The 12759-nt window shown below is 37.8% G+C and overlaps 1 protein-coding gene across 2 annotated transcripts in view; it reads left to right on the top strand.

Moving 5' to 3' along the window:
- LOC116173373 (protein furry) overlaps positions 1-12759 on the top strand; it is a 54479-nt gene that overhangs the window by 16851 nt on the left and 24869 nt on the right. For both annotated transcript variants that reach the window (XM_031490810.1, XM_031490809.1), the window contains 5 exons: positions 1337-1507; positions 1560-1879; positions 1926-2197; positions 9784-9938; positions 9984-10141. In XM_031490810.1, coding sequence (XP_031346670.1) covers positions 1337-1507; positions 1560-1879; positions 1926-2197; positions 9784-9938; positions 9984-10141 — 1076 coding nt within the window. The remainder of the gene's footprint in view (positions 1-1336; positions 1508-1559; positions 1880-1925; positions 2198-9783; positions 9939-9983; positions 10142-12759) is intronic.

Here is a 12759-nt window from a genome sequence, read left to right as displayed (position 1 = left end):
TTACGATTAATTATACTTATCCAAATAGTCGAAATGAAATCTCCAAATTTGGCAGTCCAGCAATTCCCTTGTGTTCCTTGGACTAAAGTCGATTAATGGGTAATTAACGGCCTTAAAACCGAATGAGATTGATTCTCTCTCTTCTTCCTGACAAGAGAGCTTTCGGCGGCTGTAAAAACAATTTAAATATTGCTACAGGAACGGTTGCAAACGGCAAATTACATACGGCCTCTTATTTTTGCTTAACGGTGCTTAACGACAAATAATTTCTACCGTATATTTCCAACTCCTACACAGAAATAAATATTTGCGGGGCGACAATCTTTCGTAACTAATCGCCCAACTTAAACGTTTTTCAATACCGGGTGTTGATCTACAGAGTGATCACTAAAACTGGTAATTTTCAAGCGGAGATCGGGTGCTTCGTGACAGCAGGATGGTGCACCTGCACATCATTCTACAGCCACACAGAAATACCTTTGAATGGGATTTCCAGAAAAAGGGATTAGCACGCATTCGGAAACGGCTTGGTCCGGGCGTTCACTCGATACAATCCGCTTGATTTCTTTTTATGGGGGTTTAATTCTAATTATATCTTCTGTTAATTTAATTAGATTTGTTTTTATGTTTTTTTTCCTATTAAATTGTTGTTTTAATCCACTCATTGGATTTCTATTAAATAGGTTGTTGATATAAACCGTTAATTGTCCTAGCTAATTATTTATTTAATCAAAAAGCTAATACAGGTCCGTAATAGGAATTTTTGTAATTAAGCTGGAAAAAAGCTAAACCGCAATAAAATCATAAAGGCTATACATCAAATGAAAAGAAACGAAAAGTAAAGAATTTTACAAATGATTGGAATTAAATCACACCAGCGGGCAAAAGTAGCGGCAGTCGGAGGCAACCTGGATGCGATGTGGCGGAACGGGCGAACTAACTCGAGCGCCACCAGAAGATTAAAGTAATGCTTCCGGGCAAGGTCGGCGGTTTCGGATCGGTCTCGGAGGTTACCGGAAAAGTATTGTCGCAATAAAAAAATAGTGACATTCTGTACAAAAATAGACTGTCTAGGCAATATGCTTTTAGGGATTTCTTTAGCAAAAAAAAAGGGAATATGATGATGAGGTTCCGGATGAAAGTGGATGGAATGGAGTTAGATTAAGTTTTACGAAAATTTCGTTTTTATTCTGCTTCGTAACAGCGGCGCTAAAAGGCGCTCGGGCGTATCTAGCTTGTAGTCTTTCGCTAAATTACATCATTTAATTGATATCATTCATGTGCGAAGAGTTCCGTTTATGATTACCACGAGTTCAACCCCTTATTAAACTTCTAGCTCATCGCCTGATAGCTTAAGCGCCGAACGGAGCGACAATAAAGCACCAGGAGTCAATATATCTCCCGTTTCGCTTTACAAACTTGTCGTTCCACTTTTGCGATGCGAAATTGCTGACGTCAGAGACACCGCGGTTTTGGCTTTAGGAAAGGTGAACAGCGACGCGCTCAAGTATGTATTGTACCTGTGTAATTAGAGGTCGCGTTATCGTGGTAATTTGCAGAGATTTAATGGAGGAACTTTTGATCTATATTAGGGAAGCTGTCGATCGCAAACAGGAGAACGTGAGGCGAAGGCGGCGTAGGGATGCGTTACGATTGCAATTAATACGCGTTTTGGAGTTAATTGCGGAGTACGGAACATTTGGCGATAGTCCTTGCGTGTTGGACAGAGACGCCCAATCTCTTCATCCCACGTTTGTCGAGTACATGGATGGAGCGAGATTATATTTGGAAAGCGAACCTGATAAAAATTCCAGCGCTGTTAAGGAAATTACGCTTCATTTCTGCAACTTTATTAGAAAAATGATTAAGAGCTTCTCCTGTAAGTATAAGCCGATGCGGGAGTTTTTATTACAATTTTCATTTAGTGGAAACCTGTCAGACGCTGCTGAAGAGGGACTTACGAAGGAATTTATTCAATCTTTTTTCGGCGTGGTCCGGTCGTTATGGCACTTTGGTACGGCACGGAAGCGGCGATCTGGAGCAAGCATATAAGAAGTCGACGGATCTCCAGCTGGCCGCTTTGCAAGCAATGAGCGCCTTGCTGTGTTGCGGCCCATGCTTTGACCACCAAGGACTTGCAGAAGATGGACCTTTTTACCACTGGTTGGATGTAATGCTGGAAAGCACAGAGGAGAAGGTAAGTTCTTGCAATGTTAGAGCGAAGTTTCAATCAGATTCGGAAGTTTTTGGCGATAGTTGCATTTGAAATGGAAATTTTTGTCGTACATGTCCGGTGAAAAATTCGAACGCATTCATCCTAGTTAATTGGCCTGCTTTGTAACCAACAGCAATGTACAATATAAAATTAATTTGTGCAAGTACGCATCGACGCAATGAATAATTGCATTATTCGTTGATTTGGTTTTTAAAGGGTAAAGAGAGAGAAAAATTATATTTTCGTTTGGAGAATTTTTTGTTTTCTCTGAAAAGATTTGATTTGAATGCGAGTAAGTAAAAACAGAAAACGAGATTGCAAATGGAATGTATTTTTTAACGAAACTCGTGAATGTGACTCGATGAACGCGGTCTGTGACTGAAAGCGAATCTTTTAAATCATGCGTTTATTTAACAAAAATTTACAGATCTCGCAATTCATGCAACTATCGGAAGGTGTTGAAAACAAACACACTATTACATAATATAATAGATATTGCTGTGTGCGTTACCTCCCAATAGACTTAAATATCTCAAATTACCATTATTTTCTTCTTTCTTTTTAAAATTCCTGTGAAGGCATGACTGGGTTCCGACACATTGCATTGCAAGAAAACTTACTCGTAATACATTTAGCGTAACATTGACATATACTTCTTTTAAACGATCCGCAACACCCGCCTTGCTAGTTAAACCCCGTTTGTTTTTTTCCCCTTCGTACTTAAAGGGCGTAATGGGCAATGCACCTCCACTCATCCGATCCATCTCCTAGTTTCCTGGTGAGACTCGAAACACCGCTTCATTATCTCGCACATGGCGTGGTTAGTAAATAAAGCCAATTAATTTGTCCGATAACGCCTTTACAAAACATCTGACCATTACGATTGATATTCTCTCATTGAAGCGTTCTAAAATATATGATACTTAACGAATAAACTTACACGACTTACACAATTACTAAATTTGTAATTAAAAACAAAAACTAATATTACAATGGCAGTTTAACAAATTTTCCAATTTTTTGTCTTTTTGGTCGAATTTACCCAGGTTCCATTAAATAAATACAAACATTTTACATACTACTATTTCAAAGCGTAAACCGGAAACCACAGAATACGGCCTTCTCAGAATAGAAACAGCAATGCTACAAATTTGTATGGTATTTTGGCGGACCCTGGTGGGTGTACTGTGAACTAAAGCATCAAAATCAGAGTAGCGCCATCTGGTAATCAGCTTCTAAATCCATGAAGTAATTTCCCCAATTCGATCTAAATCACAAATATAGATAAAGAATACACAGTTGTTAAATTGCAAGTATATTTAGATACAATCACATTACATTATTTAACACAAACATCTTAAATTACATGTTTACAAATTACATATAAAACTCAGAAGCGAGTGGAACTTACGTTTTGTAGATGTTAACACTTTGAAGAAAGATCCTTACATAACGATTTGTCGTACGAAATATTTGGTTTTAAAAGCTGTTTGGACTACATATTTTTGTTAAAAAATATCTTTAGAACTAAATTTTTTTTTCCAAGAGGTAATAAAACCGTTTCAGCAAATTGTCACACAAGTTTTTGACAACAAATGTTAACTTGATTCTGGTGCTTACTTGTTACTTGAGAAGCGAGGGTGGAAGTTGTTGAATTATCTAAAACGTATTTTGTATTCATTGTCTAAAAGGAATTACAAAATAAGTATCTACGTCTATATAAATAAACTCAAGTCTACACCCTTTTGCGCCTATACCGTTGGTATTTTATAAATTCCATACCTTGCATAAATAGGAAAGAAATAACAGCACATTTCAATCCTCTTCGCGTTTCAAGCACAAAACAGTCTGTTTCAAAATATGGGAAACGATGCCTTTTTGATATTTTATCACTTATAATTGCACAAGAGGTTTGTATTTTACCGAGTAAATTTGGGTTGTTTAGGTAATGAAAATCTGTTGCCTAGCAATTAGACGAGAAAAACTGTCAACTAATAAAAATGCGACACCGCAGGTGGAGCATTTTTAGGTTGACAGTTTTTCGAGTCCAATTGCTAAAGGAAACAGATTTGAATTGCCACAGCCCAAATTTGCTCGGTTTAAATACAAACCTCGAGTGTAATTCGGCAGGACAATTTAACGAACAAGAAATTCACCAAACTAATCAATTATTGACAGACGTCAAACTATACTCTGTTTTTAAACTAAGAGGAGTAAATTGAAAAGTCTGATTTACATCCGAAAAAGTTACTAAATTTAGTAACTTTTGGGCAATTGTTTTAAGTATCATACATACGTACACATGTGCATTATGGGTTGCCTACTACATAAGGCATACATTATAAAAAAATGCAGTGTTGATCATTTTTATGGCTTTTTAATACACTTTACCCTACACAATTTGGTTGACAAGAAATTTTAATTATTATGTAGACATAAATGCAATCATTTTATAAAATCAAAAGGTGCTAGCTACAATATATTGTAAAGTTACAGCATTTTCAGGAATTTTCACTAAGAAAGATGCAAACCATTCTTCAGACACTTCCGCATTCATTTCTTCGTGATAATGGATGTTTTTCTTCCTTCAAAAAGTAGTAGACCCTCGTTTACGAAACTGTTTTCAGAGCCAACATGTAAAATAATGAGACGTTTCCCTTTTCCAGAAGGATTTTTTAAACCGGTAGACAATCCTTCCTCAAACGCTTGTCGTCGAGTACGAACGTTATCATCAGTCCACACTGTTTTGTATGGCCTTCATTTAACCATGTTTCATCTAAGTAATATATGACTCGTCCTTGGTTCCTATATTGTTTAATAGATTTTAAATGCTTTCGTCTCCATCTTATTATGTCGTCACGTTCAAGTAGATGAAGGACACATTTGTGATAAATCTTCACGACTATTGATTTTGTCCAACGTGGGAAGTTCATTGAGGTAGAAAAAGTTGTGAATAATTTGACGAACTGATGATTTTATGCTTTCGTCAAATTGCGATACCAAAGGTGGGCGACCCCCCGAACGTTTTAGAAGGTGTTACAGCTCCCGTTTTCTTATACTCCTTTATTGTTCGGTAAACCGTGGATTTTGCAATTCCTATATAAAAAAGTGTGTGTGATAAATTAACATTTAATGTGTATTTCGTTTCTTACCTGCGCCTTCATCAATTTTTGCAACAATGGTAACCATCTTTGTGCCAGGGTCGTCATTTAACATCTGTTTATATAAGTCGAGTATGAACTGCTTTTCTGAGATCGATAAATGCGCCAAATTAAGACGCGTACGCTTTTTTACAGGTGAAATGTTCGCTTTACTAAGTACTTGGCATGGAATCCATATTTCGAAGTATTTGCACCAACAAAATCAAGTACAGGTACCCGGTTTAGTTCTAATAAGAACTGACTGTTTAATTGAAATTTGAACAAGAGTTAAAACACACGAAAAGGGCAAAATTAAATAAACTACGAATAACACAATTGTAAATGACACAGCGAATAAAGATGTCAACTGAATTGTCAAGATCCTCAAATTGCGTCTGTGTAAAAACGGCGCCGTATAAGCCAATCACAATGCAGATTTTTCGCGGGAGCTATTTAAATCACTCCTCTTAGTTTAAAAACGGACTATAGTCATATGGCAAAGGATAATGCGATAATTGGATCGAAAATGAATAAGTGAAAAAACCACTAGTGCATTTGTCGCTGGAAAAGGTGCAGGTAACTTTTGCCGCTGTCAAAGTGACAATTTCACTGCGGCTTATGCGATTTTTTATACATGAGTTGAATTGTCGTTACAATCCGCCACACAACACTTTTTACCGTCACATAACTTGTTCATATTTTAAATCTTTCAAAAGTCAAAATTGACATGAAATTGATTGAAATTACAGGTTTTGCAAAAAAATATTTGAGTTTGCGATTAGTTATTTACATATGAGTATGGTAAATCAAGGTTTACGTTAACGAGTGAGATGTTTACTGCCGAAGCGTAGCTGAGGCAGGAATTTCGAAACGAGTAACGTTAACTGATTTGACATACAAATAATGTAAAACATTTTATTTCATACTGCTCTATTTCTATTAAAATACCATTTTGATTAGAATGTTGTAGGTACACATTAAAATAAAAGCAAAAGTCGATCACTTGATTTGTTTGATGACAGTAGTTTGACAAATATCAATGCATACGTTTAGATGGATGTCAGTTGCGGTTGCTAGGCAAAATTTCCAGTCTGGTAAAAATTTTCAGTCTGGTAAAATACGATTTACCAGACTCAAATCAGTCTGGGAAAGCGGCGATTACTAGATAGTATGAAATAAAAATAGTTCTCCGTACAACCACGGGAAACGCTGTAATCATTGACAATTTAAAGTCACTAAATATAGAAAGTACCGCAATCCATTGGGCCCGTGAGTTAGAGAGAGAACGCATGATTTTTGCCCAAAAATGGCGGAAGTTACCAGATTCTAGTAACTTTAATGTTAGGGATTGTTCCACCTGTTTGGAGATATCTGTGTATATTTTTATAAAACATGACAGTACTATGAAGTTAGGTTATAAAAAATTACAGCTATTCAGATTTTATTTGTAAATTTTTTTAAGTTGGCAGCAAATTTGCCCAAAAATGGCGGATGATTGCGGTACTTTCTATATCTAGTGACTTTATGACAATTTAGCGCCATTTATGTTTCTGTTCTGTGAAGGTCTTATTCTGTGCCGGAAACTACGTTGGCAACACGTACATTTACACCACAAGGTGGTTCGCTCTCATCTTCGGTATTATTTCAACCTAGAGAAACGAGACCCCCCTGCAGTTTACACAACAATATACAATTAGCTAATACAAGAAGTTTAAGGTGATAATGTATTTTTTCTTCAGATGTCAAAAACGTCACTGTTCGAGTGAGTAGTAGACGCCAAAGTTTGACATTATCGTTAGAGAAAATTTTACTTTTCTCTTTCCTATCTCCGCAGGGAAAAGTGTTGTTATGGAAACACAACAACTTAATTATTCAATGAGTAGTAATGTTATTTATTGCGTTATCAGAGAAAATCACCTAATTATTCATGAAAACGAAATCAAACTTACCTACTTGACAATGGCGTTTAATTTAACGAACGCTATTAATAGCCCTTTGATACGACTAATTGAGCATTTCCGCACGCAAGTTGCTTTTGAAACATCTTCTTCCAACAATTCATATTCATTTTGAGATATTCGCACTTGAAGCTTTTACATCACCCATACATATGTCTCGTGCAAACGTTCCAATCGCTCTTTGTCAGTAACCTTTTTTCTCGATGTATTTCCATGTAATGGCTATTAAGACACTCGTATTCATTACTCGCCAAGGCTCGTTTCGTAATTCTCATACTCGTGTCTTAATAGTGCTCATTGCATAATATCGTTGAGTGAAGGATTACTCAATGATAATATACTATTAACCACAGATGCTTCTAGTAAAGGCAAACATATCGCACATTGTAAAAATCACGCATGCGCCGACTGCGGTAACTGCGCAATGCCAAGCTTATAGAGATTTCTTTGAATTTTAACCATAGATGACCTTTTGGTAATTACTGATCAATGCATGGAAAATGTGCTAAAGTTACTCACCTTAGGGCGAAAACGTTTTTACTTGTTTTACGTTTCCCACATGCCTTTGATGCATCTCCTTCTACTCTTATTCATTCATTCTTCAAGCGTACACCTTGCTTGCTTTACATCTCCCACCCTGCTTCTTTTACAACGCATCCTTTTTAGCACATTTTTCAAGAAATAAAAAAATGTGCTATTGTTTGCGTTTTGTCCGTCCGTCTGTTTCGAACTACTTCTAGGGGAATGGTCCTAGAGTCCTGGAATTTTTTTGCAGTAGGTAGCCTATACCTTGAACGTGTGGCAGACGGCCATCACATTTCGCTGTCTAAAAGGCCACCTCCCCCACTCCTGAGATGCTGTTTTTGAAAGTAAAACGTGCATAACTTTTACATACGACAACCAATTGGCCTCAGATTTTGATACGAATGCCTTCAGTGGTGCCAAGTTAAACTTTAGAAAATTGGGGGGGGGGGGGAGTAAACACATGTGCTCCGCTTCATGGTAAACTTTTCGAGAATCAGTGAGCGACGGAGCCTGAGGGGGGGGGTGAAAATTAATTTTATCTCTCATTGTATTATAATTAAAGGTCTCAACGAAAGGGACCGTTTTCTACCAACTACTGCCCTTTCTTTCTGTCCTCTTATCAAGTACGGCGAGGAGGGGGGGGGAAGTGGAACTTAGTTTTATCCTTCATGGTACTCTAATGAAAGGTCTCAACGAAAGGAATTAATTTCTACCAACCATAGGTCTCTTCCTCGACCTCTTATCGTGCTCGGGTATATTCCCTTATACCGGATTGTCGGAAGAGGGTACTCACAAAGGGCGATTGCGACGTCTGCAAGAAATATATCCATTGGTGGTGTCAAAACAAAAGCTATTACGGTTTAAAAAATGCGCTTTATCTGCACAAGAGTTGTGCACAATTTATACTTGTTTATTTACTCCTCCTTTAAGCCTTAATAAGGTGTCTTGGCAAGTCTTATGAATGCTTTCAAGTTTTCTTTACGTCCGGGATTTTTCTAGGTCCTCCTTCGGACTTTTTGACGTCGTCTCCGAGCTTTTTGGACATCTCTATCGAGCCTTGTTCGCACCTCCTTCAGTCCTTCGTACCTTCTTCACGTGTCCTTCGCGCTTTCTTCGAGCCTTCGCCGGTCAACCTTTGTCTTTTCTACGCCCGCTTCCGACCGTATCGATGCATGGCTTCGAGCTTTCTCGTGTCCTCCTTTGGGTTTTTCGATGTTCGATGGCTATCGAGCCTTGTTGGTCCCTCCTTCTGACCTTCTTAACGCTTCCTTTGTTGTTTCCTCTAGCGTTCGTTATGAAATCTTTGTCTTTTTTACGCCAACTTCACACCGGCCGTGATCCTTGGGGCCTTATGGGCGCCGTCCCCTCCTGGTGGATGTAGAGCTTTTAGGTTTTAGCAATATGTCCGCACGTACGTCCATTTAACTAGTACAGTTTTCAATATATTTAGTTCATTCTTTTTTAATTTGGTCTCTTATAGCTCTGGCATCTGAGCCATGAAAAATCTCGACGATAGTGCGTATGCGCAGACTACGCAATTTCAACTTTAGTATTTATGGCTATATTTTTTTGAAATTTTAACCAACGAGGGTTGAAGTAAAGGCAAACATATCGCATATTACTAACATCAGGTATGCGCTTGTACAGAATGCGCAATTGCATAACTGGTTCTACTAAAAACAAACACACGAAGCGTCAACTTTCTTATTTATGAGGAAACACTACTCAAAACTTAAAGTACGCATAGGTCTGCAAATTTCAGAGCGCACCAGACGGAAATTTATGTTATCACCTTTTTTTCAAACGTTTTTTACCTCGGATTGTTGATATGGGAAGTCTGCACCTTCGGTTGACCATCCCATGTCATCTCTTTTTCTAACTGTTCAACCGCAAATAACCGTACGCCAGAAATTTCACGTAGTGTAATATATCCCTTTTTTTCAAGGTGTACAATTTCGCTCGCGAAACTGTGGTATTACTATTGGAATGTAACCCGGACATCGGACACCTTCTGGACTGGGTCGTCGATCGTTGTTATACGGGCACGCAGGCCGTCGCCGATGGTTGCTTTTTGGCGTTGGCGACAATATTCAGCGCAAAGTAAGAGCGTAAGTTAGATGCGCAATAATTAATTTTCACTTGCAGAGAATATCCTTGCGATCATTACACCGCTATTATCAACGTAACCCTTATGAACACGGGATGCCCCAGGCCGATCGTTCGCGACACCGCCCTACAACTTCTGCAGCTTTTGGATAAAAGATTTTTTGGCGCTGTTGGACCGTTGGCCGAGGGGGATTTAGGTGAGTGGTTTCAAGTTTTTACCTCTGGGCAATTGAATGTCGGTAAAACTTCTATTTATCTTCTGTTTGCGCATAAATGTAATATTTCATGTTCTACTCGTATTAATAAACCCCCGACAGCGCTGAAGGAAAATCACAGTTGGTTGAACGCGATGTTTGCTGGAGTAATTGGCGCACGTGTGCAGTGCATTTCACGTGTGTACTTTGCGAATAACGTTTTCCAAGCAATGCTCACAATTTTAGTGCTGCACCGATGGGCGACAGCTATCGATATTCTGTAATATTACAATAGGCAGGTACTTTAATGCTATAATCCTTTGCAAAATGAGAACGCGAAATAGGAAAATGTAATTATTTATGGTGCTCTCATTTTGAAATTGCAATTTTTCATTGTATTATAAAAGAGATTAATGATTGTTTCCAAAAGTGGTTGAAACTTTCACAATGTGGAAACCTTTCAATAGATGCTAAATTTGATACACACCGTGCGTGCCTTCTTTTTGTGTTGTACAATATGAAATGCGCAGCTGTCCTGCAATACATATTAAAAGCGTTTACAAAAGAAGCACTCGCTCGTGATCAAAAATAAAGTGCAAAACCATCTTTACTACACGAACCAAGGCGAGTTTCTTCGGTGAAAACGGAAACGTAATAAATAATGCAACTAACGTTGTACATGGTACGAGTATAGGTACCTACCTACTTCGTTTTCTTATTATATGTTTGCCCATTTGTCCGTAGATACCTTTTATTCAAGAATGTATTGCATTTCTCTCTAACATTTTACGTGCTCTTGCATAATATCGGAGCAAGTTTAGTCACTTTTGGAAAACGTGTATATAGAGATTTTCAGCTTTTGATATCTTCGAGGGAGATTCGTCAGCCAATGCGAGAGTGATTTCAATAAAGGTTAGTGCATATTTTTTTGTATTCGCATTTTTCCTAACTTTCACTTCTTATTTAGAGGAATTTTTCGAAAGAAATTCTCCTTATTGAAGTATTCGTAGAACAAGTCAAGAGGAATGATAGTTTATTATAGAATACTTTATTATTTAAGAAAACGAAAAACGTGTGTTTATAAACGTTTGACATAATCCGAACTATCACCCAAAATCAGACCCGCCTGCTTGTATTAGGTGTGTTAAATCACTTATTTGAAGATTTTGTCCGTCCGTCGGTCCGTTGTAACTAGAGAACTAAAAGAAACGGCGATGTCAAACCTCTGTAGATCTTTCCTTATTACAATCAAAGCTATGTGAAATTGGTATTTCAAGGAAAGTAACGGGCGATCAAAAATGAGTTGCTGTCGAGTCGCCTTTGGAAGTTCAACTTAAATACGATTTTCCATGTAAACAAAAATTTCAAAGGCGACTCGACAGCAACTCATTTATGATCGCATAGTATCTTCTACCATTCCTAACATTTTCTCTAATCGAACTATTTATATTAGAGATCACTTAAACCAAATACACGGACCAAGAATATCCCATATAGGCCTACCACAAGGATCGGTTCTAAGCCCCATTCTATTCAACTTATTTTCAGCAAACTTACATTATCTGTTCAGCGACTCTATAAAATGTGTGCAGTATGCGGACGACATTTGTATATACATACAAAAAAAAAGTTATGATGATTGTGTGGAGGCCCTGCAGCACATCATGCGACTTGTCGATACATGGACTATAAATCATGGACTGACCATCTCTCCTGAAAAATCGGCCATTATGATATTTACTAGGCACAGATTGCGTACGCCTAATAATATAATGCTATCAGGATATGTAATTCCTGTAGTCAAAGATTACAAATATCTTGGCATTATCCTCGACTTCTGTGGTCAAAACATGTCCAGTATGTAAAAAGCAAATGTGATGGAGGTATCAATCTTCTCAAATGTATTACAAATAGAAGATGGGGTGCAGACCCCAAAGTCGCCTTGATGTTTTACAGGAGCTACGTACGATCTATATTGGATTACGGTTGCGTGTTTTATGGGGCTGCAAGCAAATGTCATTTACTAGGTGTCGACCGCATAGAGTACAAATGCCTAAGGGCCTTGGATCTATGAAATCCACTCCAACATCTGTTTTGCTTGCTGAAAGTAAGGAAATTCCTTTGCAAAGTCGAAGAGAATCGTTATCGGCCAAATTTGTAATTAAATTAAGGTCTTACGAATCTAAATTAATCCAGCAACTATATGGGTTATTAATCGAAACTTTAACAAACAAGTATTGGAGAATAAAAACCTCCCCCCCCCCCATTAGTAGATGCTTTCCTGGCAACCAACAGTACTCCCAATATCTACCTAAGTAGCAAAAAAATGCCTGCTTACAACATGGATTATAGTTCCTTGATATCAATTACCAAAATCATTACTCCCCAATACTCGGATTGCTCTATACTAAACATTATATTAAAATCCATATTGAGTGACCACTTGGAGAAAACAATATTATATACGGATGGGTCAAAACAGGAAGATGGCAGCACTGGATGTGCAGTATATATGCCTCACACTAATCAGTCCTTGAAGATTAAACTTCCTTCAGTCTGTTCTATATTTACTGCAGAAGCTGTGGCAATTGATAGAGCGCTACATTGGTTGGAGGATAATA

This window comes from Photinus pyralis, unplaced genomic scaffold (genome assembly GCF_008802855.1).
Source record: "Photinus pyralis isolate 1611_PpyrPB1 unplaced genomic scaffold, Ppyr1.3 Ppyr1.4_LG6, whole genome shotgun sequence".
Lineage (NCBI taxonomy): Eukaryota > Metazoa > Arthropoda > Insecta > Coleoptera > Lampyridae > Photinus > Photinus pyralis.
The sequence above is the reverse complement of the archived record's forward strand: the minus strand, read 5'-3'. Positions and strand labels throughout refer to the sequence as shown.